The sequence below is a fragment of the Canis aureus genome, chromosome 1 (genome assembly GCF_053574225.1).
Source record: "Canis aureus isolate CA01 chromosome 1, VMU_Caureus_v.1.0, whole genome shotgun sequence".
In the NCBI taxonomy this organism is placed as follows: Eukaryota; Metazoa; Chordata; class Mammalia; order Carnivora; family Canidae; genus Canis; species Canis aureus.
In genome coordinates, this window is record NC_135611.1 from 64,554,751 (window position 1) to 64,581,554 (window position 26,804).

The 26,804-nt window shown below is 38.4% G+C and overlaps 1 protein-coding gene across 1 annotated transcript in view; it reads left to right on the forward strand.

Moving 5' to 3' along the window:
• Nucleotides 1–26,804, forward strand: part of RNF217 (ring finger protein 217) — a 131,382-nt gene that overhangs the window by 73,555 nt on the left and 31,023 nt on the right. The window contains exons 2-3 of the mRNA XM_077906608.1: nucleotides 7,615–7,848; nucleotides 22,012–22,176. Of these exons, the coding sequence (XP_077762734.1) occupies nucleotides 7,615–7,848; nucleotides 22,012–22,176 (399 nt within the window). The remainder of the gene's footprint in view (nucleotides 1–7,614; nucleotides 7,849–22,011; nucleotides 22,177–26,804) is intronic.

Sequence of the window (26,804 nt, forward strand, 5' to 3'; positions counted from 1 at the left end):
TCAGAGACATAGGTAGAGGGAGAAGCAGGCTCCCTGCAGGAAGCCTGATGTGGGACTCGATCCCAGGACCCCAGGATCACAACCTGAGCCAAAGGTAGAAGCTCAGCCAATGAGCCACTCAGATGGCTGATCAGGATATATTACCTTTTTCTTGTATTGTTCAGTTTGGCTTACTCATATTTTGTTTTAGGATTTTTGCATCTTTGTTTATGAAGAGGTTGGTCAGTAATTTTCCTTTCTTGCAATGTCTTTATCAGATTTTGGTATCAGGATTATGCTGACTTAATAAAACAACTTGAGCGGTAACCCTTCCCCCCCACACACCCGTTTCCCTATTGTCTAAGAGTAGTTGTGCAATATTGGTATTATTTCATCCTTAAATTCTCAGCAGAATTTACCAGCAAGGCACTTGGGGGCTGAAGTTTTCTACGTGGGAGTATCTCTCTCCTCTGTTACTTTCTTTTTTAAAAGATTTTATTTATTTATGAGAGAGTGAGAGAGAGCAAGTATGAGCAGGGAGAGGGACAGAAGGAGAAGGGAAGAAGGGTAGAGAGAAGCAGACTCCCCACTGAGGAGGGAGCCTGATGTGGGCTCCATCCCAGGACTCTGGGATCATAACCTGAGCTGAAGGCAGACATTAACAGAGTGAGCCACCTGGGCGCCCATCTCCTCTTGCTTTTAAGATACTTTTTTGTGTTTGGTACCTGGTACTTTTACTTGGTGGGTTTAAATGTGATTTTCTTTGGATTTATCTTGCTTGGGGTTGAGAGAACTTCTGGGATATTTGGCTTGATGTTTTTCATTAGTTTTGTTTTTTTTTTTTTGTTTTTAACTCAATAGCCACAATGCTCTGATATAGCTATTAAGTAAACAGAAAAGCATATTTGTCAGTAAAGCAACCACTTTCCTATAACCACTGATGATAAAGTCATGGGGAATCTAATAGTCATCCATTAATCTGAAAATTAATCTGAAAATGAATCTGCTCCTATGATGCTCCCCAAAGTAATTAATACACAGACAAAGTTTAGAAAGTGCTTGGCAGGGGTGCTTGGCTGGCTCAGTAAGTAGAGCATGTGACTCTTGATCTCAGGGTTGTAAGTTCGAGTTTCATGCTGGATGTAGAGATTACTTAAGAAAGTAAAATCTTTAAAAAAAAATAGAGAAAGAAAAAAGAACAGTGTTTGGCATGTAGGAGGAGCTGTGTACATTTCATCATTGTTGTTGCTTTGGTTGTGGTAGTCTCTTCTCCTCTGTCATATTAACACATTCCATTTTTAAGGAAAGAGGAAATTGATATAAAGTGAACAAAAGTCCTAGGCACCCTGCAAACTATTATGACCAACACTTAAAACCAAGATCATAATCGTCAACCATACCTTTGATAAATCGAGCTTTGAAGTCCAAGTTTTAAACTTTCTCTGTCCTTTTCTTTGGATGATTTAATCTGACACTTTTCCAGAGGCTCCCCCTCACCTGCGCCATTAAAAAACTTTTGAGTTGTCCCAAGTGGCAAATTAGCCTTTTAGCTTGAATGTCAAGTGGATAATAGTATCTCTTGTATACACTTGGAGATTGTTTTAACGTTAAGTAATTTTGTCTCACGAGAATGGACATGTTTTTGTCCAGAAGAATTGGGAAGTATATTTTTCAGTGATAAGAATACTGGAATTAGATTGAACACAATGTAAATTTAAAATATCTTTGTTTGGGGGCACCTGGATGGCACAGTCAGTGAAGCATTTGACTCTTGACTTCAGCTCAGGTCATGATCACAGGGTCATGAGATTGAGCCTCAAGTTGGGCTCCTGCACTCAGTGAAGATCTGCTTGAGATTCTTTCTGCTTTCTTGCCCTCCCCTTCTTGCCCTCCCCTACTCTCTCTTTCTCTCTCTCTCTCAAGTAAATAAATACAGTCTTTAAAAAGTAAAATATCTTTGTTTTAAATATATCAAATACATTGAATCCTTGAAATAGTTAGATGACATGTTATTTGACTGTTAAATTGATATTAAATAATTATTATCATTTGAGGAGATATTTGGTATTATGGTTATATATTTTATTTATTTATTTAAAGATTTTAATTATTTGAGAGAGAGAGAGGGAGAGCATGAGCTGGAGGAGAGGCAGATGGAGAGAGAGAGGCAGACCTCCAGCTCAGCAGGGAGCCTGCTGCAGGGCTTGATCCCAGGACCCCAAGATCATGACCTGAGCCAAAGGCAGATGCTTAACTGACTGAGCCACCCAAGCGCCCTGTGGTTATGCATTTTAAAGGACTAATTTTCTTTAGCTCCATACTGAAATTTTCATGAATAAAATGACATGATGTTTGCTATTTGCTTCAAAATAATATGGGAGGACCTTCTGGGTCAGTGAACAAAAGAAACAAGATTGGCCAAGAGTTGATAACTGTTGATGCTGGAGAATGGGTACTTAAGGTTTCATAATCTCAATCTGTTTACTTTTGCATATGTTTATGATTACCCTAATTAAAAAATGTTTTAAACAGAGGGTAAAATATTAAGTGAATCAGCATCATCAAATCATCAGTATCAACACAAATTTGATTGCTGTATTCTCGAGTTCCACAAGGGCAAGATTCACAGCTTAAGCTACTTTATATCTTGGACCTATATCTTTTATTTGTAATATCATAGGAGCTAAAGATAGGTTTTTTGGATGAATGAATGATTTTTAAAAAAGATTTTATTTATTTATTCATGAGAGACACACACACAGAGAGAGGCAGAGACACAGGCAGAGGAAGAAGCAGGTTGATGTGGGGAGACCCGGGACTTGATCCCGGGTCTCCAGGATCAGGCCTTGGGCTGAAGGAGGCGCTAAACCGCTGAGCCACCCAGGCTGCCCTGAATTAATGATCTTTATTCTTGTTACCACACTAAATTTGTAGTGACTCCTTTCCAGCAAATATCACATATCCATGTAGACCATATTTTACTAGACACTCCTTAGTATCATCGGCCCATTATCAGATTATTCAAGCCAAAATCCTAGAGTTGTCTTTGCTTCCTTCCTTTACTCCATTTTCAATATCTGGTCCATCACCAAACCCCATTGATTCCACTTCCACAGTGTGCCCCATAACTCGCTGCTCCCGTCAACCTAGTTCAGTCATCCATCATCGACTGGCTAGGGGGCTGAAACAGTCAGAGACCACTGGTAAGAAGAAAGCTACAATCCTGAGGCCTATTATTTTCCCATTCTTCACTTTCATCTTTCTCCAGCGCATTCTCCAGGAAGAGCCTGGGTGATGTTTTTAATGTAAATCAAGGTGTATCACTCCTCCTCATAAAGCTAGTCGATGATTCTTGTTGTTTAGAATACAATCCATGATTTCCTATCACAGCCAACAAGACCTGTGTGTTCTGGCTCATTTGGTATGTGTCTCGGTCACTCATTAATGTTCTGTGAACACAAGCTCATTAGGCACCTTGTGCCCTGGTCCATGTCCTTGCTTCTATTGCCCGTCGTAGTCTCTTCCCCAGTTTTTCTGCATTATGGGCACTTTAGTTCCCCATTCAGGTTCTCACCTCCTCAGAGATCCCTTCCCTGGTGGTCAGTCAGTTCCCTCTAGCACTGACCATAATCTGCGTGGCTTATTTAATTATCACAGATTTCCTGCAAAGAAGCTCTGTGTGTCTCTCTTCTCATTTCTCCAGAGTCCATGATGCCCAACCTGTAAAAACCACATTTCACTGAAATCTAAGACATGATCAAATTCTAGGATGCAGTATTATGTTATGTGCCACCAAGAAAATAAAAACTGCAAATTAAACTATGGGACAATGCTAAAGCCTATTGATGATAAGACAGTCCTGACTTTCGAGATACTAAAATGCTGAAAAAAATGTGTCCTCAAACTGATAAAATATATACCTTGTTGAATAAATAAGTGGATGTACTTTGCTTAATCATGATTACTTTTTCGGTAGTGATTTTTTGAGGAAATTATTCTGAAAAAGATAGTTATGTAGAGGCCAAGAGATTGCATTGGTCATGAATAGCATTTTATTATGAAAAGGGAGATATTGTTAGCATGAAGAACTATGAGTAATTCAAAGAACTGCATGAGTAATTTTTCCAAACTTCCCATTACTAGCTTGATTACCAGCGATGATTCAAATTTTGTAGGTCCTGGGTGGGCCATAAAACTTGAATTCTCAGCAAACACTTTAAGAGACTCAAGCAGCTGTCCTAGAAGTAGAGACAGGCCCTATACTTTAAAAGGAAGGAGGACAGAAAAGATGGGGAGCAGACATAGATTCTGAGAGAGTTGGTAGTGGGAAGACGAGGAAATATCATATTGCTTCTATCTGCTTAATAAAATAGGGAACATTTGGTTCAGCGCAGTGGGGTAGGGATTTGGGAGCTTCCAGAAAGAAGAGAGTCATGGAAAAGGCAAAATGCAGAGAGCTTGAGAGCATGAAGAAACTGTGTGTTCTATGGAAAGGGATTGATATGCAGGCAGATTTGAAAAAGTGAAGATAAGGTCCTCCGGTTGGATGTTGGATGGGAGGGTAATGCCCAGTGTGGTGTGGTAATGAACACACACTCCTGCAGGGTAGCTGTAGGGGTAACAAGATAACCTGCTCCCTTGAGCTGCCTTGTTTTGTTCCCCAAACTACATCCCATTTGTGTAAGACCTGACTCTTCCTGGGTGGCTCTGAACCTACTACTTCCGTTGTTATCATTTGCGTAGTTAAAATAAATCGGTAGGGGAGGGAGGCCAGGCTAAAACATTGACCTGGGAGCAAAATAACTGGCTCCTACCCTGCTCCCCAATAAGCAAGAGTCACTTGAAATGGCCCAAGGGAGCTCTTTCAATGTGGATTGAAAAGAAATTGTTTTTCACTTACTGAAAACTGTGGAGTTCTTTAATTTTCATATGAAAACATGCAGACTTTTAGGATGGCTCCATGCTCTGCCCTCGTGCTCTGATCCCAGTTCGTCTGTACGCCCTTCTCTTTCTATGCTCTCACTTTGTGGTCCAGTCTTACTGGTCATCATTCAGTCCCTCTAAGGCTGTCCTCTTTAAGTTAGGATACAGGCCCCTTAGGGCAATATCCACTTGATCCAGTCAATGTGGGGAAAATACGGAGTACCCCTGCTGTAGCGTGCCATGTCCTCTGACTTCCAGGCCTTTGGCCATGTCCTTATCTTCTATCTGCTTGAAACACCTTCACCCTGTTTGACTCAGTCCTACTCATCGTAAGATCTCACTTGAAACCCTCACTTCTCCCAAAAAGCCTCCCCTGAACCTCCCGAGGGTACTTAAGGTTTCATAATCTTAATTATAATCTCACCCATAATCTCTGGGTGAGGTTACTGCGCCTCCCCTGTATCCTCTCCTGGCACCCTGTTGTCGCCTTTCAGACCGACTCCCCGCTCTGTGTCATGACTCCTCTACTGATGGGCACCTGCAAAGCTCCAGTGCCTCGCCCAGTACTGGCTCGGAAGCAGGCTTCATGAATGTTGATAGACTATTGAAAGAGGAAACTTTTATTAATTTTTTAAAAAGTTCTTATACACTTCTTTAATTCAGCTTCTAATAATGTCATGCATGTTTTTTTTTGTCTGTTTAAAATCTTTGGAGGATTTATGTCTTGAGCTATATCTGAGAACAATGTATTATAAGACTTAATTGGGTTTATAATGACATTTCGTAACTGTAACAAGTCTAATAATAAAATCCGATTGGAGTTATAAGCAGACATCATAAGTAGAAAAATAGTTTTGGGCTGATGTTTGAAAAACCTCTCTAGACTGTGTTTTGTGTAAGAGTAGTATAAAATTATGTAGCAATGGATACTTTCAGCAGGTGGATCCTAAGGATATTGATCTAAAGTCAGATTTCATGTCCTGAATTTCATTTCAGTCTGGTTCATGTCCTTTACTTGTATTAAATGTGTCATCCCATGTATCCTTCAGCCTGTGGCTTCTCAACTACCCATCTTCAAGTCTGTGCCAGATAAACAGCAAAGTTAAGAGAAAAGTTACTGTGATGTTAGTTGTGTGTTTTCAAATTGCTCCTTGTGAGGATGTTTTTTTCCCCCGTTCCTCCCTCAGTTTTCACAGAGGGCTTTTTCTCATTACGGTCAACGTATTTTGCCTTCTCGGAATGTCAGGTTCACCTTGGTGAAAAAGAACGAGATGCTTTGCCACTGGGAATGTTCACTGCCTCCCTTTGCCATGTAGGCCATGCAAAAGGAGCTCACGATGCCATAATATATAAATATAATAAACACCTCTGGTTCACTACTTACAGAAAACATTCGTGGAACTCGGTTCAAATTGGTTTATTTTCTTCATCTTCCAAAATTTAGTTGTGTCCATGCTTTTGTGGACTTTTTGAGGATTTAATTAAAGTTTTTCTTTGACTTTAACCACGCTTTAATCTTATGCTATCATCCTTAATGCTAACCTTACTTAGAATCCCATACCAAATGCTAAGTGTAGCTAGCATATACTAGTATAGTACATCCTCTTCCCCTCCCCTAAACTAATGCCGTGCTCCTGGGAAGAAATTCATTTTATAAACGACCTCAGTTGTTGCCAAATCTCATACAAATTTTAAAAAAATGTGATTGATGTCATTTTCTTACTTGTTCCTGTGATTCTGATGACATAGAAACTATTATATGTTCGTTACATGGAAGAGTCGGGGAAAATGAAGTTATTATTAGAATATTTTTATTTTTTTATTTTTTTTTTAATTTTTATTTATTTATGATAGTCACACAGAGAGAGAGAGAGGCAGAGACATAGGCAGAGGGAGAAGCAGGCTCCATGCACCGGGAGCCCGATGTGGGATTCGATCCCGGGTCTCCAGGATCGTGCCCTGGGCCAAAGGCAGGCGCCAAACCGCTGCGCCACCCAGGGATCCCTAGAATATTTTTAAACTACAAGGTGATGTGTAGCCGTATACTTTCAAATCCTTTTTTTTCTTTTTTTTTTTTTTTTTTTTTTTTATTTATGATAGTCACAGAGAGAGAGAGAGAGAGAGAGGCAGAGGGAGAAGCAGGCTCCATGCACCGGGAGCCCGACGTGGGATTCGATCCCCGGTCTCCAGGATCGCGCCCTGGGCCAAAGGCCTGCGCCAAACCGCTGCGCCACCCAGGGATCCCCCTTTTTTTTCTTTAAAGTGGTTTCAGCTTCCCTAAATTTAGTGCTGAGGTACTCTGTCGTAAGGTTGAAAAATCTGAATCACCTTTTCATCCTAGCTGTTCCTTTAGCTGGCACGTTGTCTGAATGCTGTTATACCTTGAGATTTTCCGAAGGATGAGATGATAATTTGCTTCTTTGGTGAGCCAGTGGCTTAGATCCATGCACGGTTACAAATATGATGATAGAGAATGCTTAAATATGCTGTAAATCATTCTGAAAACCTTAAATAGTGATTCTTTTGGTACTGCCTAATGTAGGTACCAACATGATTACCATTTATTATGTTAGAAATCATGAAAAGTGATGGAAAATCCTTTACTGTAATCATGAAATAAGCAATAATATTTGGGAAAAAAGAGAAAAGAAAGTTAACCGTGCCTTTTTTTTTTTTTTTTTTTTTTTGTCTCCCATGTGCTCTTTTACGCAGGTACAACTTGGCCAAGTAGAAATCAAATGCCCTATCACAGAATGTTTTGAATTCCTGGAAGAAAGAACGATTGTCTTTAATTTAACACATGAAGATTCCATCAAATATAAGTACTTCTTGGAACTTGGCCGTATCGATTCCAGCACCAAGCCATGTCCTCAGTGCAAGCACTTTACAACCTTCAAGAAAAAAGGACATATCCCCACCCCTTCCAGATCAGAAAGCAAATACAAAGTAAGCATGTTCACCAGAGTTGTGGGTTAGATGTCACATGATGCCAAATTAGGCCAACTTGTGGTGGGCATTAAGTGGGCTTCCTTCCCTTACCGAAGTCTAAGGTGAGTATTTATTGACTGTGATTCTGAAAATATGTAGTTTGGGGAGGCTGATGATAAACGTGCACTCTTGAGGATTTAATGAAAGTTTTTCTTTGACTTTAACCATGCTTAAAATTCACTTAGTAGCCTAATTAAATGACTAATCTTTTAAAATAATTGTCACTAAATATTAAGTAAATACTAACCTTTTTTGTGTGTGTGAGTTTAACTTTTTTGGTGAACCCAAGGTGGATCTCCTCTGGCTCTGTCTGTAATAAGTGAGAATGGTATAAAATGCATTCATGCATTCAGCAGGTACAAACTGCCAGTATAGGCTAGACAGTATGCTAAGTTTAGGGGCTGCAGAGGTAAATGTGGCATAGTCCTTGCTCCAAAATTGTCTCATGAAGGTAAGAGAGACCTGTGTTCTAAAACACAGGTCTAAAATCGAACGGTCTATGACTAGCCAAGGGAACAAAACAAACAAAAACAAGAACCCCAATACACTCATAGTTTGAGAACACTGATGGAGGAGTGGAGGCTAGGATATGAGGAAAAAGTTCTTGGAGAAGATGCAGTTCTCCAGGCAGGTAAACAGACAAACATTGGAGAACATGTCGGAGCAAGGAATGAGTAAGTCTGGCCCCGAGGCTGAGGCAGACACCCTGGAAACCAATGCTCGGTAGGGTGAGTGGGGAGAGAGCCAGGGAGAGCAGCTGGCCAGGTATTTAAAAGCAGATGGTGTTGAGTCTCACACTGTGCTCAGAAGTTGGAGTTTAATTCTGTAGGCATTACAGAAAGATCATTCTTGCAGCAGTAGTAGGGCATGTCACAAGAGGACAAGAATGGAGGCCGGGCACTGAGAGCAGAAAGTGTGAGAGCTAATCCCTGGTTCACAGCACCGACTGTCCATTACCACCCCCTGGGGGGTCTCTTAGACAACCAGGGCCCCGGGCCCACCCCTCAGTGACTGCCTGGCACATTTTTTAGCTCACCGAGTGATGCTAGTGTGCAGCACAACTGGGAACCCTTGCAGTAAATGAAACGAGAAGATGATGAGGCCCATGGCAGTAGTTTTTCCATCCTTGTCATTACAGCAGAATGGCAGGATTGAAGTGGTTTCAAGGGCTGTTTGATGTCCTCTCCATTTGAGGTAAGTCTTTGCCCATGTTCCGGCCTTGGAAGCAGTGGTCACTATGGTATTCATTCTGTAACTTTGAGGGAGTGTGGTTTAGCAAGTCCTTCCCCCACTGGTTACGATGATGAGCTACAGTGGGCTAGTCTAGCCTCTTCAGGAGTAACTGGGCTTTGAAACTGCTTAGCTCTCATAGTTAGTTCTTTTATTTACTATCTTTGTGCAGGCTAGACTGATAGCTAGCAGGAAACTCCTTTTGTTTTCTTGTCTAAAAAGTACATTTTTAAAAAGATTTTATTTATTCATGAGAGACACACAGACAGAGGCAGAAGGAGAAGCAGGCTCCCTGCGGGGAGCCCGATGCGGGACTCGATCCCAGGACCCAGGGATCACGACCCGAGCCAAAGGCAGACACTCAACCACTGAGCCTCCCAGGTGCCCCTAAAAAGTACATTTTTGAGGTTGCAAAACTGTATAACTAAAATAATACATGTACAGTGATTTTGAATACTGACTTAATAGAAATAATATACTTTTATTTGACTCTGTATATTCTTAGGTAGTTATTTTTATTTCAATTTTATGTTACTGATGTGATCAGAAATTACCAGTTTTAGGAGGACTTCTTATGCCATAACTTAGCATATTTTTTTCTCACTTATATTTGGAATCATATGTAATATACATTTTTATATAATTTATTTGTTTATAAAGTACATATATTGATACCATTAATACATATTTATAAAGATATGTATATAGGGGCAGCCCGGGTGGCTCAGCAGTTTAGTACCTGCCTTCGGCCCGGGGTGTGATCCTGGAGTCCCGGGATCGAGTCCCACGTTGGGCTCCCTGCATGGAGCCTGCTTCTCCCTCTGCCTGTGTCTCTGCCTCTCTCTGTGTCTCTCTCTCTCTCTCAAGAATAGATAAATAAAATATTTAAATATATATATATATATATATACACACACACACACACACACACACACACACACACTCAGACTGCAGTATTTTGGAATTTAGAATAATTAAAAACATATATGCATAATTGAGTCAAAATGGAAATCATTTAAAAATATATTGTTCTGGGATCCCTGGGTGGCGCAGCGGTTTGGCGCCTGCCTTTGGCCCAGGGCGCGATCCTGGAGACCCGGGATCGAATCCCATGTCGGGCTCCCGGTACATGGAGCCTGCTTCTCCCTCTGCCTGTGTCTCTGCCTCTCTCTCTCTCTCTCTGTGATTATCATAAATAAATAAAAATTAAAAAAAAAAAAAATATATATATATATATATATATATATATATATATTGTTCTTATGAAATGGATGAAAGGCTTAAGTTGCAAGTATAGCTATGGTAAAATTTTATAGATCTCATTTTATCCCAAGTCACCAAATCATTTGGTGGTGAGCATTATTTATCAGAATGCACTTGTATTGAGAGGGAAATATGTAAAAATTTAAAAATATAAGATCCTATATTTGTATAATTTTGAGTGAACTGAGGGCACACTGATAATATTTCCCAATAACAGGCTTCCTCCAATGTCCATCAATTGGGTTGTAGGTAAGAAGAGATGTAGGGGGCCAATGGATCAAGACCTCAGACCTAGTAAGCTCAGTTTTTTACTTCTGATGAGCAAAGGAGAGAGGAAATTTGCTTCTGTGAGGGATGAAAATCCCAATATAAAGTAAAACTATTAAACAACTTTCAAGAAAAATAAAGCTACCGCAGAATTTGGGGATGATTACTGTTATTACTCACTTTACTCTGGTTGGAGAGAAGATCCCTAACAGAAAAGGTAAATAATCCCCTCATTCTACACTGTACAAAGTTCTAGGGATAATTCACATAGTTCCTGAAGCAATGATTTTTACTATTTAATCTAACATTTACATAGCATTTTTCATCATTAAACTCTATATGTTAACATAAATTCTTGGCTTATGTGCCCATGCCTGTCTGGATATTATGAGTAAGGAGAGGTCAGACATGGATGCTTCTTCAACAAACCAACTGTGACATTCATGATTATAGTATAGCACCCTATGCTGAGACTACGATCTTTGTTCTTTGCGGCAAATCAGTGACTATATTTTTAGGTTTGTCTATTTTTAAAAATTCTGTTTCCCCAATAACAGAACCCACTTCCAAATCCATGTAGTTCATTATAACTTTCAGAGTATTGAATTCAAGTACTTGAATGTACTTGAATGTAGTGAATTGGATCATAACACAACAGAAATAAACAAAAAGATTATTACTAATGTCTAACATGTCTGAGCAATTGAAAATCTCTTTTTATAATATATATTATAAAAATATATAATAAACATTATATTTTAAATATGTAAAGCTAAAGTGTTTTTTAAAGATTATTTATTTATTTATTTATGAGAGACACAGAAAGAGAGGCAGAGACATAGGCAGAGGGAGAAGCAGGGAGCCTGGAGCAGGACTTGATCCCAGGACTCCAGTCCACAACCTGAGCCAAAGACAGACACTCAACCACTAAGCCCCCCAGATGCCCCCTAAAGTGGGTTTTGTATCTTTTGATGAAACTCTTTGTAATATATATTTCAATATTATTTTTTCGTGTTATTGAATTATAATACTGTGATCCAGGATGTCACACCTTGAACATTTATTATGATTTCTGTCAATTTAGAAGCGCTTAAATAAAAAGGTTAAAATTGCTTGGAAATATCATGGCTATTTTATAGCAGGAAATACCTTTGGGTACATCTCGTGTGATATTTGAAATCTAAAATGTCACATGTGGGGATTTCATTTGAATAGACTTATAAATACTACTTGTTAAATTTCTTTGTATTTTGCAAATGAGAAAGGGGTAAGCAGAATATATCACCAAGCAGTAAGAAGAGTACATCCTTCCAAGCCCTCTCTCAGCATATCCCCTCTGACCGAAGTTTGAGTACATGGAGCTTTGCATTATGTTCTGAACTCCATTAAACTACTGTTGTATCAAAGAGAAGTATGTTCGTGAATGGAGAGATTGACATTGAGATGACCTTGCCTTTGTGCAAATCCAGTCTTTCTCCTTCATAACATTTGTCTTCTTGTTCCTGCAACTCTTGTCATGAGGCCAAAATATTATACCATTCCATTTCTTCAAAGTTAATTTCAAATCCAATAAAAATATCTAATTTCTAAGCTAAGCCATTCTTAGAATTTATTAATGTAACTGCATTATCAATACAGTGAACACATTAGCGAGGGGAAAATAAAAATGCTGAAGTTATGGCTTTAATGGTGCTCATGTGATGCCTGGTGACAGACATATCCCCAGCACCAGAAGTTTTTATCCATAGCAACTATCATCTGGGCTTTTATAGTGTTATGTGTGTGATTATTTGCTTAGAGTTTCTCCCACTGGTCTCTAAGAGGCCAGGTCCAGGCTTGCTGACTGCTGATAAGTTGTGTCAAGCCCTGCATCTGAAAAACTGTGCTCTCAAAATAGATTTGTTGGAGGAACTAAGAAATGGGCCAATGCATACATAATAACGTGTACTGTAGTAAACATGGGTAGAAAATGCTGAGAACACTTGGAGAAGAAAGGACAGGAGGGATTGAAAAGGCTTCAGTTAGAGTAAACTGAGCTTTGAAATGTTGAATTTGCCAAGCTGGAAAAGGTGGGTCAGAGCACTGGCTTCCAACTGTATTTAAACTCAGTCTGCCCCATATGAGCTCTGCACCTGTGAGTACAGTTTTCACATCTCTTACTGGGGTTAGTAACAGTACCTGTCAGGAGGGCAGAGTAAGAATTAAACTGGGTCACACATGTAAAGTGCTTAGCACCATGTTTGATATATCCTGAGTGCTTAACACTTGCTGGAAATTCTTATGTTTGCTATCATTATTAGGCAGGGGCCACAGAATGAGCAACCCTGGGCTGCTAGGAAGGAGATAGAAGATTCAAGAATAAGATAGGTGGAATAAAAGATTGGATGCCTGATGGATGGTGGTAGTAAAGGAGGAGGTGGTAGTAAAGGAGTAAATATATATATATATATTTATATTTTATATATATATATATATATATATATATATATATATATATATATATATATATTTTAAGGAGGGATGATATTGACCATATCTTGGAAAAGAGCAGGTTTGGGGAGTGAAAAGCAAATTCGGTTTGAAATGTATTGATGATGTTAAGTTTGAAGATCCTTTGGGGCTTCAGGGAGATATCCAAGAGACATGGACCTTCTGAGGAGGGATCTGATTGGCAAGCATTAATATTTGACGAGGTTGAAGCAGGGGCAGGTGCTACATTCACATAAATGGATAAAACATGTTCAGAGGTAAAGAAAGTTATCATTTTTTTATGAAAAAGAGGAGAAAATTACAAATGATTAAATGTAGTCATTTTATGCCTGGGAGTTTTACTGAGGTAGGGGTAGTTCTAGGTTTCTCTCCCATTTCCAAATGTAGACCAAGAAATGGTCCCTCTTTTCATACTGATTTGGACTAAGTTGAAGGGCATGCATAAATCAATGCAGGGAATGTGTGAAAGGTCATTTTCTTTATGGTTTCCTTGAGGCAATAACTCCACTCTTTTTCCCACAAATAATAAACAGAACCTTGAAAATTCACAGAATGGTACTTTGATTCATTGTAAGGTGGAAGAAAAAGCCAGTAAAATGTCATGGGGGAAACTCCCTCTGTGTTCTTACCTTATATAGTTAACAGTCTTTTCCCCCTCTCTTGTAATTATTAAACCCTCTGGGTAGAAATTGCATTTTATAAAACTGTGCAAATACATTATTTCCTTGTGTAGTAAAAGAACCTTTCTAAGGTCTTTATAATCAAGTCAATGGGTTTATTGTTCCTAATTAATGTACTTTAAAATGTGCTTAAGTGGAAGGCTGGAATTCTGGTAATACTCCATTTACCCTCTTCCTGTGTCTATTACTCAGCCCTCTCTGACCTGTCCTGTACTCCAGAAAACTGCCTTTTTGAACTGCTTTTCCAGACTCCCTTACATCTCAATTCCTATTTGGATTCAGCCAAGTGTTGGCATTGGCAGGAGACAAGAGGGTGGAAGGAGAGAACAGTAGATGCATTACTTCCTCACTCCCTTCCTGATTCAGTACAAAGGTCTGGCAGTAGCTGTGTCCCTCTAGGACTGTACCTCCCCCCCTAGATGGTCCCTCCCCCATATTGCTAATTCTCACTGGGCTGCAGAAACCTTTTTCCTCCTTTGTCTCTATGGCCCTAAGAGTCACAGCAGCTTCCCACTATTTAGGCTTCTGGGGCCTTGCCAATCCTTTGTTCAAATCCCAGCTTCACATCTTCAGTTGTGCCTCCAATGAACAATTGTCATTTAAATAAATAAATAAATAAATAAATAAATAAATAAATAAATAAATAAATTTAAAGTTTCATTTGGTAAAGATAATTTGAGAATTGTTTCCCATGTATAAAAATGTTTGAAGTTTCCCTGTGACAGTGTGGCTAGCATGCTACTTCGCTCTCATCCCCTCCCCGCCCCCTCACCATCACTTTAAGTTGACAGTGTTACAAACTGAGAATCAGGTGGTGCATGAGCCAGTTTCTCCTGGCATTAATGCATCATTGATGTTCAGGGTTGTAGAAAACAAGTGTAGCTTCCTAAATGATCATTGCTAGCATAGATTTGTGAGGGAGATAATGACAAAGGTGTCTAGTCTGGTTTAAAGAAGCCAGCTTAGGGATCCCTGGGTGGCGCAGCAGTTTGGTGCCTGCCTTTGTCCCAGGGCGCGATCCTGAAGACCCAGGATCGAATCCCATGTCGGGCTCCCGGTGCATGGAGCCTGCTTCTCCCTCTGCCTGTGTCTCTGCCTCTCTCTCTCTCTCTCTCTCTCTCTCTCTGTGTGTGTGTGACTATCATAAATAAATAAAAATTAAAAAAAAAATAAAGAAGCCAGCTTAAACAAAGGGTGTGTTATATATGCTAACTTTGAAAAAATGTGTAATACTCAGCTATGATGCAGAGCTACTACATTTTATTAGGATGCATTTTTTCCCCTCTAGTTACTAATGAGGTGCTTTGCTAAAGTTGTTCTTTGTTTCCTTCATTGATGCATAAATTAGCCATAATATTTTATGGAATCTTTACTTGAACTTCTAACAACAAAGGCCAAATATTAGAATTCATTTAGTGTCTTAACCTACATCTGACATTTAAAAAAAATACAATAATTGTAATAATCAAGGCTCATAGCTACCACAAATTGACCCACAATGAGATTGAAAGCTTTTGAGGTTTTTTGCTTCATCACATCATCTATTGGGTCTTCAACCCAAGAGACAAGTTGAAGAATCATTTCTCTCTGATGACATGCTAAAGAGTGAGTAAAAGTAAGCCAGATCTGGTGCTCATTATAAAATGGTCTGGAAGACGTGAAGGGCCTGCATTTCTCACTTAAATACTGTGCATTCCTCCCTTGCCGTATTTACCCTCTTGGATCTGTATGGGAACCTAATGCAACAGTCTACATGAGCATAAGTCCTCTCTACAAAATACCTACAGGTGGCCATTCAGATGCTGGTTAAACACTTCCATTTTTAAGGAACTTTCTACTTCTAAAATCATTCCAAAGAATTCATTGTTACCTTCAGGCTGAGATCTATCTCTTGCTTTCACCTCTTGGTCACAGACAATACTCCAATTTCCTCAGGTACGCTATATAATTAGATGGCCCTCCTGCTACTTTTGGTGGGTTGTCTCCACACGATGTTAGCCTTACTGTGTCGTGTTCAGAACCGACATCTTGTTGAGAATGGGATGATGCCATACTGCTCTGGCTAGTGAGTTGGGACTACACAGATGAGGGCAGACTCTTCCAGTACCATTTATATTCATCTATGAAGCGGTAGGTCCTCAGACAAGACATAAATTCAGACAGATAACTCTCTGAACCCTGTTTTCTAGGTTTAAAGGAAGAGTCTGTAAATGCTTAACGGTGTTTCCAGGCGGCAGAGACAAAATAGATTGGTATGAAACAATGATCCTCAAATTAGGGAGAGAGGACTCTTTTCAAAGGACAAAACCCCTAGAATAACATGCCTCCCACTTTAAAATGAAAGCCAGTACTAAAGTGGATGTATTGTGCAATAAATAGTGTGCTACATATGTCAACGGAGCCTAGAAACCAATATGAGGGATGTTGGTAAGGCCATTTTTATGAATAACCACTGTCTAACTCCATGTAGGTTATCTTGTCATGTGTTAACTGTTTGGGGCGGGGGGGTTTGTTTGTTTGTTGTCCTCATTTGATCCCTGACCTTTAGGAAAGTTTCCCTTTCATTTTCCGGCTTGGTTTCAGCTATGCTGTGAGAAATTAAGGCAAGGGTCACTAGGCCACATTTGGACTGTGTTCAGGGAACGGTGCCTTATGAGGCCTGCGTGTTACTGGCATGGTGTTTGGGGAGATATCCCCAAGTAGGAGGGGACTCAGAGACTAATCTTAGGGATTAAGATTCGAGACAAGAAGTCAAGCCCATGTTTTTCCATGTGGAGAACCTCCCTCCACGGCCACTCTTGCTTTAGGATTTGATCTTATTAAGGGAGCAGATAGTGCTGCTTTGAGGCCATGCATCAAAGACTACTTCTCTCCTCTTGATGATGCCCTGTACTTCTTCACAATCATCTTGTCTTCAAGAAAGTCATCTTAAGTTATCACAAAGCTTTTTATAACCACAAGATTTCCCTGTTATTTATATATCGATCAGTTTCTTTAGGACACAGTGTAGTCTGACAGCCATAGTTTCTGTGTTAAATGAAAGAAGTTTCTGGACCACTGTATTTTGAAAGCCACATCAAGAGTATAGGAACATCCTTCAACATGGATGGAACTGGAGGGTATTATGCTGAGTGAAATAAGTCAATTGGAGAAGGACAAACATTATATGTTCTCATTCATTTGGGGAATATAAATAATAGTGAAAGGGAATAGAAGGGAAGGGAGAAGAAATGGGTAGGAAATGTCAGAAAGGGAGACAGAACATAAAGACTCCTAACTCTGGGAAACGAACTAGGGGTGGTGGAAGGGGAGGAGGGCAGGAGGTGGAGGTGAATGGGTGACAGGCACTGAGGGGGGCACTTGACGGGATGAGCACTGGGTGTTATTCTGTATGTTGGCAAATTGAACACCATTAAAAAATAAATTTATTATTTAAAAAAATTTTTTTAAAGAGTATTGGAACATCAACATAAGACTAATTAAACCCTGTATATTGGACACCTCATCAAGGCTCAGGACTGAACCAGCTGAAGTGACATCTCTGTTTGGGCCCCACTAGAACACTTGTTCCATCCCTGCTGCACTAGGATGCTTTCAGGCTCTCCGTGGCAGCCGAGGCTGGGCCAGAAGTACGACCCCATCACTGGCCCCAGTGACAGTCCCCCTCGAACTTCAAGGCCACATTCTGTCTAAACATTAGCCTTCCAGTCTTCCTGTAGCACCTTTCCCAGGAACTCACTTGTCTGAGCTTCTATTTTAGTGGTTATCACATGGTTTGATAGTTCTGTGAGTTTGTATCTGTTGGTCTTCAGTAAATTCCTTGAGGATAAGTATTTTATTCTTTATGTGGCTAAAATCAGTACATTCAGTATGTGCTACTCAAAGGTGCTCAATAAATATTTGCCAAACAGGCAAAAGAATTGATGAATATGTTTCATTATTGAGCATCTGTAATTCTAATAAAGCAAATTCTTTTCTTAGTTCATATTTGCAATGTTCCATTTATAAATAGATACTGTCTAATATTTTAATATTAAGTAAGTATTCTGTGATTTGTTTGAAATTATTATGTATATAGGAGTGTATAGAATTTAGGCCCCCCCAAATAGACATTTCTGGGGTGCTCTTTGGTTTTGAACTCTGTTTTTACTTTGTGGGTGATTTTTTTTTTTTAATTTGGTATGAATTCTCAAGAGAAAATACCATTTGCTTAGGGAAAGTTGGTGGGTTTAACTTGTCATCTGAGTGTCATAGTAGCCCAGATTTCTGGAAAAACTAAAGGAATTCAGAAGTTTAAAATATAAAGATTTTTTTTGGCTTTTTTTTTTTATCTTTCATGGATTTGGGGACAAGTTAATCAAGATTCTTAACTCTGATAACTTTATTTTTGAAACACTTGTAGCCCTATGTCTTGCAGAAGAGTTTGATCATGATCCTAATGCCCAGTAAAATGTCACATGTATAAAATATTTAGTAAACATCATCTGGTAATCTAAGAAGTAAGGATACCATCTCAGCTGTTCGTCATAAATTGGATATGTTGGTTTTTCTGTGAATTCACTTCATGTTAGCCAATATGTAGTACGTGCTGTGTGCAAAATAAGTAATTTTACAAATTGCAAAGTTCTATGTTACTTATCTCAGGAAATACAGGTTGCCCGAGACAGCCTTTGTCCTCAGTGAATTTGTAGTCTGTTAGAGACATCTACACGTCTAATATGAGTCCGAGAAGATGCTGAATCTGTTTGGGAGGAATAAGGAAGACATCTCAAAGCAAATAGCATTTGATCTGGATAAGATTTCAATAGACAGATTTTGGTAATTAGACTTTCTCCAATTACAAGAGGCAGAGATGTGCTTTCTTTTAAGCTACCTGAGTTCATGAGGTTTTACTGCAAGGCTCCAGAGGAAGGGCAGGAAAGCAGCCTCAGCAGCCACTGAGGCAGGCCTCACAGAGACTTGGACACTCTCTAGTAGCACGAGAGCCCCTCTGTTGTGTCATTAAATGTGACTCTCTGTTGTCCCCTTCTCCTGTGATCAGTGCTGTAGACACTCAGCTTTTCTTAGCTTTATCTCCACAACAAAGGTAAAGTGGATGTGTTTCCCCATTTCACTCAGGAGAAAAAAATCCGCCTTGCCTCATCTCTGTTCAGCAATGAGCACCCTCCTGCATAAAGCTCAGGCCAGCCACCTCATGGGTGGCTGCCTACCCGCCAGAAGACACATGCTTTTGCTTAGGGACTCATCCCTGATGGAATCAGATGGTACAGAGCAGAGCTCCTCTGACTTTAGCATGCATGTGAATCACCAGGAGACCTTGGGAAAACGCAGACTGATTCAGTAGGTGTGGGCTGTGACACGAATTTTTTGTTTCCAGCTAACTCCTGGGTCATGCCGATGTTGCTGTTCCTCCAACCACACCTTGAGTAGCAAGGATAGAACATAGCGACCTCTGTGTGAATAGAATTACTCAGAAGGCAGGCAATCTGTGTGGGAGGTCTGTGGTTGTGAGATGGCATCTCATGGGGAGGAGTACGTGTGAAAAAAGGAGTGGAGGAAGATGCAGCATTGATGCCGATATGTGTTTTATATAAGGCCACTTTTGAGTATGGTTAAGGCCACCATGGAATAAGGCATCTTCAGATCAGAAAGTTCGAATTTAGACAATGCAGAACAAGATGGTTGGGCTTGCCTCTTAGTCCTTTTATGGTCTTAATCCAGAGCCAAGCAATAGTTATTTTAATGTTTTCAGTGAGAGACAGTAAGCAGTTGGGTCTGTATTTAAATTATTCATCTTCACTTGAGAGCTTGCTGCAAAACTTTGTTCACAGTTTGCCGCGGAGTCCGTGTTGTTGGTGAGGATTGGCAGTAGGATCTGCTGTGGGACTTAGCTGTTTATTGCACAAAGCTGAGAGCCAGAGTCCCTGGTATAGACACCCCAGTATCAAGACCCCTTATCATTCTGGTGCCTTAGGAGAATCACACATTTCTGTCTTCTTTGGGAACCACAGGGGTGATAGTTCAGCATTTGGTCACAGAGATCCTCGAGCCATTGTGATGTCTGACATCCACAGAGGTAATCCCAGTGTCAAAGTGCTGTTTCATTCACTCTTCTGTTCTTTTCATAAATGCAGTCTGACTGATTAAAAACCAAAGAGGTGTTTTTTTTGTTGTTTTGTTTTTGTTTTTTTCCGACAGGGCTAGAGGTCAGTGACTTAGAATTACTAATAATGTTGAACAGAAGACAACTTAGTTAAATACTCAGGCCCTTCTGAGATAATGGCAGGTACGTGAGGAAAAGCAAGTCTCTCTGACTTCTTCCCCATTTCATTCATGACATCTGAAAATTGTATTCACAGAGGCCCTGTGGGAAATTTGCATTTATTCCTCATTGTTCAAGGACATGGGGGAATGATCAATTTATATCGTTTTATCTGGAGTTTACCCACTTCTTCTCATTGTTCTTACTTTAGGATGACTTATTTTTAACTTTAATGATGAGAGAAGGCAAAAATGTTTATTTTAAATGACCACGTAGTAACATGCCTCTTTTTTTAACCAAGGGGGGTCTTCTGATGTATGTAAGTAAAATTTTGAAAAGGATTTTCAAAATTCACCATATGTTGGTAGTCGTATAGAATTCTGACTTACTGAATAGCTTAACCATATGACCTTTGACTTCTACATTTTGATTTTCAACTGCCAAAGAAAGAATACTGTTTAGTGTGAAGGAGTGTTTGGCACAGTGAAGAGAATGCTGGCTTCGGAGCCAGACAAACTTATGTTTAAGTTTCTTCTTAACACAAGCTTGCTATGTTAATTTGGGCATGTTATTTAATCTGTGTGAGTCAGTTTTCTTATCTGTAAACTTGTGACTGCACCTACTTTTTAGCATTATTTTGTGGGTAAAAATAAATACTGATGTCATGCAGCAGTATAAACATTACACATAACAGAATTTCAATAAATAAATAGAATGTTTAAAATGTTATGACAAAATTCTGTTTTGTTTTGATAGAAATTAAAAGCAAAAGTACTTTTGTTAGTTCATATTTACATAGGAAGAACATTGGGTATTCTTGATGTTAGTGAAAACTGCAGTGCTTTGAGTTATAACTATAAGAGCTGGGATTATAGTTGCTCCTTGGTTAATCTATATTTGGAACCATTATTGTCCAAAAAAGTGGTTTCCCAAAAAGCAAGTAGTGATGTTGTCAACAGTCTACCAAAAGAGATTCTAACTAATCTTCAAAGTGTAGTCGGTGAACTCAGCAACGCTGCATCAAATAATAGGATCACAGAGAAGAATTGTAATCAGTCTTGGTCATAGTGAGACATTATATTCATTCACATTAGTCAAACAGGGCTGAGAAAGTCAAACTATGCCCCTATGCTCTTAGAGAACGAAGACCAGAAACATTAGATGAGAATGGGATACTTCACTATCATTCGGAATAAAGGAAGCCAGATAACATGTCTTCCATGTCAAGTGGAAGACAAATATTTTCAGTGAACATAAACACACGCTCTCACGTGGTGAAAGTACAAAGACGTCTTTTTGATGGTTTCCTAAGTACAGGCCATATCACCATACGGATATACTTCTAATAGGATTCTTTGTATTAATTTTATAATTGACTTCCCTTAGACTAATAGCAAATGAAGCATACCCTTGACTTGAAATGGTACTTACTAGCAAATGCCAGAAGAGTAGTTTATTTCCCAGTGTGGTTTTCATTTGATGGAGTATCTATGAGGCTTTGGTTTTATAAAAGTGAATGAAGCCATTGGTAAGAAGAGCATTGGAAATGCCTGGGAAATTGTTTCAAGGGAAAGGTGAATCACAGGCAGCAGCCTGAGTATGTAGATTAGGGGCATTGTGAGCCTTCAGGTTTTACTTTGTGCTTTGATATAAGATTTTCATAAGGCCAAAATTATTTCCAGAATGGCCCAGTGTTTAATTCCAGTAGAGTGTACAAACAGCCTTATCATCCATACCAAAGCAATTATTTCCTCTTTTAATAATATAATCTTCACATCTTATTATAGTTCAATCTGGTAGACGGAGCAGTATTTTAAATCTAGACAAATGGTAACCTTTTTAGCTAATTTCCTCAAGCACCACCATTCTTATTCCTTTAAACACTTTCAGTAGGTCTACCAGTGCTTGATATTTCTTTTTCTCATACAGATCCAGTGCCCCACTTGCCAATTCGTCTGGTGTTTTAAGTGCCACTCTCCTTGGCATGAAGGTGTTAACTGCAAGGAGTACAAAAAAGGGGACAAATTGTTGCGTCACTGGGCCAGCGAAATTGAGCATGGACAGAGGAACGCTCAGAAGTGTCCAAAGTGCAAGGTGAGATAACAAACCTCTACAAAAGAAAAGAAACGTGTGCATCTGGATATCGCTGAGCAGTATTATTTACAATACTGAAGTGAATCACATGCATAACTTTCTTTTTAATTAATTTATTTGTTTGAGAGACGGCATGTGTGTGTGAACAGGGGGAGGGGCAAAGGGAGAGGGAGAGAGAATCTCAAGCAGACTTCCTGCTGGGCTTGGAGCCGGTCCTGGGGCTCAGTCTCATGACCCTGAGATCATGACCTGAGCCGAAATCAAGAGTCGGTTGCTTAACCAATTGAGCCAGCCAGGAGCCCCAACGTGCCTAACTTTCTTAATGCAGATGTGGAGAAAAAGAATATAGGCTGATTCATTTTAGAAGAGTAATTATATGACTAAATGGAAGATTTTATATATAAATAATGTACATTCTTCTTAGTTGCATTATACTTCAAAATTTAAGGAGGCTCCATATAATTACTGACTTTAAACTTCAGTTTTTATTTTCCATTTAAAAATGGAGAAGTGTGTACAGGGAAAAGTCAGTATGGAACTGATTTAAAAGTATTATTTCTAGTTTGTCACATGCATTATAATCACTTCGCAATTAGGCGCTGAATCCTTACAATCCTTTGCTTTTCTTTCCCTCTTGCATTGCTTATCATGTTAGGATTACATTAAGCTCATCACCTGCTTTTTGTAAATCATAGAAGCTAATAATGGAAGTCAGGACTTGGGGATTTTATGAATCTCATTTTTCATTTTTCTCCTGATTATCATGCAGGTAAATAATCAAGAGTTAACAGGTATTTAAGCTGAGATTTAGATGTTGAAAGCCAACCATGCAAACCGCCAGGGAAATCTCACCTATAGAGAAATCAGCAAGTAAAGCCAGCCAGAAAACTGTGGATTTGATACTTAACAGGATAGGGAATCTGTTAAAGTTTGGAGTTTTTGGTCCTCAAAGCTCATTTTAGAAAATTACGTGTGTGTGTGTGTGTATATATGTATATATATACACTCTACCATAAATGTTTTCCACTTTTTGCCAAATTAATCTTTAGAGATCAGTCTAGATTGGGCCTAAGAACAATTCTGCAGTTCCTTCCGGAAGACTTAGCACCAGATACATAAAATTTGAGTTCTCAGAAAATAGTTAAAAATTAATTAAAATCAAACTTGAAGTAGTGAAGTATATTCTGAAGCCTGTTAATGAACATAAATATTATGCACAGATTCACTATATTAGTTTCATGTTCAAGTTTGTCCGTATAGTAAGTAGAAGTATTGCCTGAAATAACATGTTGCATTCTTGGCAACTGAAAAAATTTTTGAAATAGTTTTGATGACCTGGCTTTCTTAGAAGCGTTGTCTAAGGCACTTTGAGCTAAAGCTTTCTTTGTTTTCCCTGTGGAAGGCAAATTCATCCACAATTATCCTTTTGATTTTAGGGTTGTTCCAGATCACTGCATCAATTGCTCAGTACACTTTTATTTTTCATCTATTGAAGAATGATGAAAAAAATGAGGCCTTCCCCCTAGCTCTTGCCTTTCCAGTTTATTCAAAGCTGCTACTACTCAGTTTCAACTAAATAAAGACCAGTAGGAATTTAGGAGTGCTGTTAAGTCACTCTATTTAACACTCTATCCAAAAGTATACTTTATATTTCTCTGGAAAGCTGTGAAAACAATTACCAGTTAGCCTGGCTCCAAGACTATATGCTGAATGAGCAATGCAGCGTTATACGTTGGGGAAAATCTGAATGAATGGAGGTAATACATAAAAACATACAGTGGTTACTGTAATCCTTCAGTCTAACATTAAATGGGCTCTGATATATAGAAAGAAAAAGCAGCCCACGGGAAGTTTTCTGACTGCACTAACAACTTCCCACAGTTTTAAAAAATATAGATAAACAGTTGAGAGAAAGCATACGTGCTGGTTGCTTTTTGAAGCAATTGCTGAAATGTTGAGGCTTGAGAAGGAATTTGCTTTTAAATAGCTGAAAAGAAAGGAGCCAAGGAACCATGGAATTAGTTGACATGACTGGTGTATAGCAGAGAATCTACTTTCTGGTGGGATTCAGGTTCCATACAATTTATATCAATTTAAGTCACATTTTAGGGCTTGTTTTGAATATAGATGGTTCAGTTTTTCATTTCTTTTAGGCATAAAACTTTGTATCTTTGCATTTTCTTAACTGTGATTTTGTTGTTGTTGTTGTTGGACCTTAAAATTATTTTTCCCCCATGAAACATTTCTACTCCTATAGCAGAAATCCATGAGGAGATATTCCTTAATGACCTAATGTTTATCTTATACTCCAAGGCTTTGCTTTCATAAATAATCCTTTAAAATTTATAAATACAGCATGTTGGAAAATAAATATATATGAAGCATGCATAATAGAAATCACTGTTGAATTAACAAGTGAAAACAGGTATATTAAAATCATTTCTTTTAACTTCAAAAAATTAAAATAAAATTTATAAATATAAAAAAGGAAGATGCTAGGAGTTTGTGAAAAAGAAAATTTTCATATAATGCTTGCAAGTGAACTAAATATATTTTCATATGAATATGTTTTCAATAATGATACTTAAATGTGTTTAAATTTTTTTGTACCCTGCATAGGTATATTTGCTTAGATTGATGCATAATTTTAATAATTATTTTGATTATTAAATGTTTTGTTTATAAAGGTCATATAACATAATAGAAATTGGGAAAAGAAAGAGAAAAGATTTATTGAAAATCTCGCCACACCAGTACACTCACTATTAACATACTGGTATCTCCTCCATCTAGAAACTTTTTGAAGTTTTAATTGTACTAGTCGGATAATTTGATATTCTTTGTTTTGTCACTTATTATGCCAAACCTTTCTCATGTTACTAGTTTCCATAACAATTATTTTATTAACTATGTAATATTTGCATAAATATCCTTCTACTACTAGATACCAGTGCTGACTTTGTTTACTTACATACATATATATTTTTATTTTCTAAAGAATGAGTTGATGTTCAGCTTGAATATACCTTTTCCCCCCTATTTTAGGTATTTAAAACTTATATTTCTAAAGATAGAGTCAATTACCAGGTTAAAGGATATCAGTATTTTTAACATTTGGTACATATTGCCAATTTGCTTCCTAAAAAGATAAAACCATTTGTAATTCCACCAGAAACATTTGAAGACCTGTTTCTATATAGACATTTCTTATTACCATTTCAAGTATTTTTAAAATGCTATTTTAGGAGTTTAAAAATATTTTGTTCTTACATTTTGAATCTCCTTGTTTGCTTTTAGACTGAATATAAAATAAATGCATGTACTTTTTAGTTTGTAATGTGTCTTTTGAGTTTCCTCTGCATATTCTTTGCTCATTTGTATGGATCAGGTCAGGTCATATTTTTTGTATCAGATTATATGAGGTCTTTGTTTGAAAGTATTAACTTCCGTTCTGACATTTTTCTCTCCTATCTTCTTATATCAATGATAGTTTGGGTGAGGTTTATTTTTAAATTTAATTTAATTTAATTTTTTTATGTGCGTGTATTTTTAAAAATTTTAGTTTGACCAAATATATCATTCTTTTTGGGTGGATACACAAACACACCATATTTATACACATATTTTATATATTTACATACCTTTTGTAAATATTTTGCTCCTAAGCTTAGAAAATTATATATCAGCCAGAAATCTAATAAACAGTTTATTTTCTTCCTTTTCTTTTAACTAATCTCTAAATATTTTAACTCTTTAACCTAATCATAACTAATTTTGATGTTTACTATGTGTTAGATACCTATACTAATGTTTTCCAAATTAAGACCATCCAACCTACTTGCTTATTAAATAATTCTGCCCCCACCCATTGATTTGCAATTTTTCTCTAGCCACATGTTAAATTAATATATATAAAAGTCTCTCTTCTGAGACAAATACCACATGATTTCACTCGTAAGTGGAATTTAGGAAACAAAACAGATGAACAGAGGGGAGAGAAAAAGAGAAGAAGGCAAACCATAAAACAGACTTCACTATAGAGAACAAACTGAGGGGTGATGGAGGACAGGTGGGGGGATGGGCTAAATGGGGAATGGGTATTAAGGAGGGCCCTTGTTGTGATGAGCACTGATGTTACACGTAAGTGATGAATCACTAAATCCTACTCCTGAAACTAATATTACAGTATATGTTAGCTAACTAGAATTTAAATAAAAACTTGAAACAGGGGATCCCTGGGTGGCTTAGCAGTTTAGCACCTGCCTTTGACCCAGGTCGTGATCCTGGAGTCCCGGGATCGAGTTCCACGTCAGGCTCCCTGCATGGAGTCTGCTTCTCCTTCTGCCTGTGTCTCTCATGAAGGTTTAATATTTGTCAGTTAGTATTACTTGTCTTAACCAAATTTTGACTGTTAGCCATATCATGTTTTTCCTTTGTAAAGTTTTGACTTGTTAAAACTCCATTTCTCCAAAGGCCAGGTTTCCATCTTCTGAGTATATATTTTTTTAACAAAGGTACTTTCAGAAGAGAGGCAGAGACACAGGCAGAGGGAGAAGCAGGCTCCCTGTAGGGAGCCCGACGTGGGACTCGATTCCGGGTCTCCAAGATCACTTAACCCGCTGAGCAAC